We start from the raw sequence: 6,801 nt of genomic DNA on the forward strand, positions 1-6,801 counted from the left end.
TAAGAGCTCTGTAACTGCTCAACAGTTCTGTGTGGGTGCTATTCAGCAAGTACTGAATGAACACAGTAAGGTTTTAGTGCAAACACACAGAATGCATGAGCCAGAGATAGTTATCTAGCAGCCCTAACAGCAGCGATTTTGAAAGTTCTGTATATCCTGATGGCACAACTGGAAGAGCAAAATTGTTTTTCAAGCCTGAATAATTTCAGTACTGTGAATCTAAAAGAGTGGCAAAGACAAAGGAATGTACTTACGGTGAAATTGTGCAGCCAGAGGCATATGCGTGGTGGCCTGTATAGCGTATATCACAGCGTACTATATTGTTGGAGTAATCAGACTCAGGCACCAAATAGCTGGGGTTTACACTCACCTTCAAGGGAGAAAGCAGAGTATTGTCTACTGCCAGGTTGCAGTTGATAACTTACATTCAAAAGGACATAGGCATGTGATTTGCTTCTTTAAAAAAGCAACCAAAAAGCCCACCCTGAAACCCTGTACTCCCAATACCCATACTCTTACCTTCAGAATATAATTTCCAGGTTTTACATCTGTAATATCAATCCACTGGCAATCTATATCAGCATTGTAAGTGTCATAGCAGCCAGGGCTCAGTCCCTTAAAAAGAAAGTTAAGATTAATGTAAAAAAAATCATTAGAAATAGTAACATTGTAGACATTAGTGACGCAGACTGAAGTTCACTTAACAATGACAATACACGATTAAAGTTACCTCAGGAAATGAGGCTTATTTTTTCTTGGAATCTTATTTTAATATCTAAATTATTTTATTATCTAATTTTAAGTTATTAATGTAATTATTTTGTTATTTGTTTATCTGATGAATTGATTTGGATATCTAATTATTTGACTATCTAAACTAGAATATGTAGGTCTAACTTCACTTTTACAGATAGCATTGTATTACTACTGCATATGAAACATCTATACTATTGATAGTTGTTAATTTGTGAGATATCTGGATTTTATCTGTATCTTATTATCACTTGTTACAGTACTCCTTTTATGTAAATATTGTTGATGTTATTATTCACAGGTGAAAATAAAATCAAAACTGACTGAAAACTGGACCTAAATATCTGTAAATAGCTTTTGAGGTCCTTGAGTACAAAACTGATCATCATGTCAGAACTTGTCTCTGCCATTAGGAATGATGCAACTTTCTGCTACGTACTTTGCCAAAGTCCCATCTTTGAATAGGAGTCTAGGGCCATTTTCACATTGAGCTTTGCATGGGAATGGCGTCTCTTCAGGCAAATAGTGACACAAGAACCTGAGAGAATTGAAAAAGTAGCCTTTCTTCCAGAGGAATCTTTTCTTAAAACTTCTTTACCGTGAGGAACATTAGTAATAATCTCCACATATGAATCTATCAGTGGTTCAAATCTGGTGTCTTTACCCATGGTCAACACAGATTGCTCTAGGCAAAGCTGGTCTCTTCTGGCAACACACAGAGTGCTCAAAACCCACGACCTACAGGAATTCCCTCTTGACCCAGCTGGTGATCAGCTCAGACTCTCACATGTATGTGCCAAGTCTGAGGCTGGAGGAAAGTTTTACAGTCCAATTACAAACCCCTGGGCTTCCAGTGGAAACGCTGACACAGCCATGATTCTACTGACACAAATACTCCAGCTGTAAAATATGTATGTTGCTTAGTTAGATGTCATAGTCTACAGAAGGAGAAAAGATACTTATAAAACCTCTTCAAAGCTTTTGTGTAATGCAGATCATTCATTATATTTAAAATTCAAATGTGGACACGTCAGCCAGTGAAGCATAGCTGTCATTTTTCTGTGATAAAATAACTACCTCCTAGATTAAAAACTGCAGAATAAGGGATACAAGTTTGTGTATAAGTATGGCCACATTGAGTTGAACCACAGCTCCATCAAGCTTAGTGGCATGTCTCTGACAGCGGTCAGCAGCAGATGCTTGAGGAGAAAAGAATGTGAAAGTGGGATGCGTAGTGTCCTTTACCAAGACAAGTTCCTTCCACTAGGCATTTAACTGTATTTAAGACATGGAGTACCACCAGATTTTTGTGTTTAATAGCCTCCATTACTCTGTTTAATTTTTTTTTGAACACGTGTATATATTTTTGAGCTCCGCAACATTCTACAGCAATGAATTTAATGCTTTATTCATGTGTCAAAAGAGCACTCCTCTCTGTTTTAATGTTGCTGTTTGACAGTTCTTTTGGGCATCTTTAAATTCTTGTACTGTGAGAAACAGTGAATATAAACGATTTCCTCTCCACATTATTTCTGGTTTTCCAAATAGAATAGTCTACGAAATCAATTTGTGTGGTAGCCATACTACACTGCTGACTATCCTTGTTTTCCTGAGATTGGTTGGTTTTGTTTTTTAAGCTGTTCTGTGTTTCGAGAGGTGGTGAACAAAAACTGATGCAATATTCAAGGCAGGAGTCTAGAATGGATTTGGGTATCATAATGGTACATCCCATTTTTGTATATTCTTATAGCAAGCCCTAACACCTTGCTTTACATTTTTCTGACTCACCACGACATTCATATGGCTGCTATGCTCTGTAATGGCCTTCTGTACACACAGAAAACTACGCTGCAAGCTTTCTGTGCTGGACTGACAGCCGGTAGCTACAGGCATCAAGGGCATTCAGCACCTTTCAGCCTCCTGCTCTGCAAGGGAGAAAATACTACCTATCAGCTCTGGGAACACCAAGGACACCACCAAGTAGTGTGGGGGGATGGACACTGGAAACAGCTTCTTTACTGACTCTGTCTTGGGTTCCCTTTAGCTTGCTTGACCAGTCCTGTAACCACAGGAACTTCTGGTGTGTTTTAAAATAGTTCAGTTACCAGTGATAACACTCCCACATTTAGCAGCACTTGGGTAAATGATAAGCCCCCAAGATGCTATCCTGGCCTCTGATGGAGAATTTCAGAGCTAGTTAGGGCATCAGATAATAGGTAGAAAAAAATACCCAAAGATAAATTAGAGGGGGAAAAGCAGCTTTGTTGTCTCCAAACCAACTCTTACCTGCGTATGCGCTGTACACGCATACCGTCTATAGTATCCATAATCACAGGAGGTGTCTTCAAGACAGAAACTTGCTTTGTGTCCTTCAGCAACTTTTCTGTGTGAGCTTGCATCCAACAAGTCATAGTGGCTGAATTCATCCATGCTGTGATAATGCCTGTAAAACCATGGATGCATTATTAAAGATGCATCAGATCTTGTCAATAACATTTTAGCATATTCCTACTTGATCTACCTTCTGTTAGATCTGGCCAAATTTTATTTATTGCACAGAACTTGTGTATTACTTACCTATTATTGGCCATTCAGTTAAGTTTTATCTTCGCTATTCTAATTTTCAATTACTATAAAAATTCCATCTTCTAGAAATAATGTATTTTATTTTGTATGGGGAAAGATTCCATAGCAGCACTGTTTTTCCAAAGTTTCCTGTTTCACTCTTTTGCAATACCAATAGTAAGTATATATTTGAATTGTACATCCTGTAACTGCCTTTAGCCAGAACTTCGCTAGGAATGCTTACCTTACCTCCTGTGAATGCCACGGGAGTTCTAGCTCTTACTGTGGACTTGGACATCTATCATTCTTGTAATTTAACTTTTTCCAAACACATGGGGAACTGAGCTTGTACTATCTGCCTTCACTTTGTCAGCACAGCATTTGGCTGTTCTTACTTATGAATACTTTCAGCTCAAGAGATATAAGAAAAAAGACCTAGTGAAACAGAATTCAAGCATATTGTTAAAATAAAGAGGAGCACACAAGTCTCACAAGCATGCATATCAAGAACACTAAAAGCAGTCACAGATGATGATGACTAACACTGAAGTGTGATGGCCAGCCAAACTTGGCAGTTACAGTTCATCTCCAAATGAGCTTGTTTCACTGTCATGGAAATGATCACAAGAAATGCCTTTTTTTTTTTTTTTGGTAGCCAATGTATTTTCTGTCCAAGAACTGAAGTAATATCAGAGACACTTTGCATCTGGATAACAATCACGGCAGGGTAAGAAGCTGGTTTTCTACAAATGGAAGATATCAATAGATTTCTATCTATTTCATCCATTTATCAACTATGTAAGCACCATTGGGTTTTTTTTTTTGGTCATGGTGGTTGGTTTTTTTCAGGGGTGCGTGCTACCTAAAGCAGTTACAGAGGCTTTTTTTGGTTGGTTGTGGGTTTTTTTTAACTTATTTTTAGCTTTTTGGTTCTGACAAGATTTACAAATTAGTATAGTCTTTTTTTGAAAGAATTTGTTCTAATGATACCGGTTTTTCATTCAAAGCTTAAAGCCCCTGAAGCTATAGAGAAATATTCCATTGACTCCTTTAGAGTGGGCCTTTAGATCAAGCCCACATTACACATAATTTTTTTATTAGAGTATTAATATTATCACTTATACACCCATAACAGCAAAATAATCTTTTAAATAAAGTGGAATTAAGGTCAGTTTTCTAGTGTTTTACAATTTCTTCTGCAATGAAACAGCATAAATTGGAACAAACCTTCAAACTGCCGCATGTGAGTTTTCTGAAAAGGTGCAAGTCTGCAGTGTTACCTGCTCCAAAAATGTTTAAGATATTCTACTATATTTGCCTTGCCATATTTCTAGCACTTTTGTTATTTCTAGTGCAGTACTGCTATACAAAAGTATCATGATATGATAAGGATATTAATAATGGGATCAGTTAGCTCAGTATCTTCTCTTTTCCATATTGACCCAGACATGCCTTGTAAGGAACTACCCATGAAATTCATGTCAAGAAATATGAGTCAATGTACTTTTTTGTGTTTCCACAGTTAGTTTAACATGACTGGGACTTTTATTTACTGGTTCCACATAAACATAGCTGGACTATAACCTATGTAAAATATACTTAAAGGGAGAAGGTGCCACTGTCAAACCTGATTTGAGATTTGTATTTATACTGAATTTATACTAATAAGAGTTTTATACTTACAGATAAGCTTCATATCCATTTTGATTTCATGTGGCTATATAAAGAGCAATTCCTATAATATTAATCAAAGAGTAAAAGGTGAAAGTTTCCCCATGCCTTGCCCCACTTAACCATTCTTTCAGAACATGTCACCTTGTAAGTGACAGTTTGTTAGTGAATGAGATAACTAGGTGCTATCATACTGATGACTTTACTCACTGGTGACAGCTGTGCCACTCCCATGAATAACGGGGTCTGCTGGGGAGAAAATCTGATGTGCCTTGATTTTTCACTCTTTGGGGGAATCTCAGGAGCACCCGATTGTCATAGTCTCTAACATCTGCTCGATAAGCTGAACTGAAAGAATGCAAAAAAGAGCCATAAGTACATGCAAGAAACACTTTACAAAACAGTTTCTATTGTTGCAAAAGTAACTGATAACACAGATCTTTTCAGTCCCCTTAAAGCTCATGCACTGGAAACACACAAGAATTCCAGATGGTGCGCTCAGAAGTGCCTGGTGCCACACTAAGACATGGATAAGATTCAGGCCTGCTTTTAATAATCTAAACACAAGTTTGACCACTGACTCTCTGCCTCCATCTCTGAAGCAGATCACCACCCTTAGCTGTAAAATTACTGTGGTACCAAAAATGTGATTTCTTTAGTTGCTGTTAATCAAAATAACTCAGTGTGTATGTAAGACCACACGACAGATGTTTATTTCTGTTGTAAAATAGATGCCTCAGGCTGTATTTTCCTATCTATCTCACATAGCTATTATCTACAGTCTTTTAAATGCTGGAATATTTTAATCAATTGGTAGCCAGCAAGAACATTTCCATTAGTCTTCACTGTACAGTTAGCATAAAATAAATACTGCGTCTTATGCCATGTCTTCTTTTTCCAGCACGTGAAGAAAGAATATGACCCTGGAAACAGCCTGACATCAGTTAATGATGCTGGTAAATAAATAAATCTGTTTTGCATGATAAGGTATCAAACAAGTTAAAACGGTTAAGAACAGCCAGGTTGATTTCTTTCCAAGCAAAACAGGAAAAATCCTTCTTTGGCAACCAAATAAGACCTAACTGCACAGCAAAGCTGTTATTTCAACCTGTTAAAAGACTTTGAAACACTCTTTGGGAAGATTTTGGTCTTAACAGACATTACAAGGCATAGGGCCAGAAGCAATCAGCATGTTATAACTTTAATAGTAACTCGTGTTTTGTGTTGGTTAAGAATAAGGTGGCTTTTTTTTTTTTTTTTTAGAGTAGAATATGATTTGGGTTACAAGAGGGAGATGAAAATCACCAGATTCAAGTGGGGTTTTCAGGTGCCTCCATTTTGCAAAATTCAGATATGTTCAAATGAGCCCGATAATAGAAATGTGCAATGTAACTTCCCACAAAATGTAGGTTCTTCAAAGCATCTGCAGTTTGTTGCTCTAATAGGGCAGTATTATTTTCCTGTGTGCACTCCCCACCATCTGCCACAGGCTTAGGTTACAAATTGGGCTACGTTTCCTCAGGCCCTTCAGGCTCTCTTTTCTCCACTCTAGATCGTGTCCTCAGGTACTCTGCGGTGGGCACAGGAGCACAAAAACCCACAGTGAACGGGCAAAACGCGGGGTGATGCCTACCTTGCCAGGCAATTCTCCTCGGCAGCACATCTCAAGTTATACATGGACATCCTCTGGACGTACGTGGACGCCTGGATGTAATAGGGATCCGGGACTAAATCAGGGAGACCTGCAGTTCATCAAACCAACCACATAACAGCAAGATCAACCCAGGACACGTCTGCAAATACTTGGCTTCT

General features: G+C 38.0%; 1 protein-coding gene across 1 annotated transcript; it reads right to left on the reverse strand.

Moving 5' to 3' along the window:
- Positions 1-250: 250 nt before the first annotated feature.
- Positions 251-6,726, reverse strand: LOX (lysyl oxidase). The gene is made up of 5 exons (XM_008950174.1): positions 6,623-6,726; positions 5,200-5,337; positions 3,040-3,196; positions 520-615; positions 251-370 (listed from the first exon to the last, which is right to left on the reverse strand). The coding sequence occupies exons 1-5, from the start codon at positions 6,670-6,672 to the stop codon at positions 251-253; spliced, it is 561 nt and encodes a 186-aa protein (XP_008948422.1). The 5' UTR covers positions 6,673-6,726.
- Between the last annotated feature and the right edge of the window lie 75 nt (positions 6,727-6,801).

The sequence above is a fragment of the Merops nubicus genome, unplaced genomic scaffold, assembly GCF_000691845.1.
Source record: "Merops nubicus isolate BGI_N331 unplaced genomic scaffold, ASM69184v1 scaffold50551, whole genome shotgun sequence".
Lineage (NCBI taxonomy): Eukaryota > Metazoa > Chordata > Aves > Coraciiformes > Meropidae > Merops > Merops nubicus.

What these genes read in the sequence shown, in the direction of transcription:
- LOX (XM_008950174.1), bottom strand. Translation starts at nt 6,672, where the DNA reads ATGTCCATGTATAACTTGAGATGTGCTGCCGAGGAGAATTGCCTGGCA. An exon ending in GAGTGGCACAGCTGTCACCA is followed by an intron (nt 3,197 to 5,199) that starts GTGAGTAAAGTC and finishes ATGGTTTTACAG; the next exon opens with GCATTATCACAGCATGGATG. An exon ending in CTGGAAATTATATTCTGAAG is followed by an intron (nt 371 to 519) that starts GTAAGAGTATGG and finishes TCTCCCTTGAAG; the next exon opens with GTGAGTGTAAACCCCAGCTA.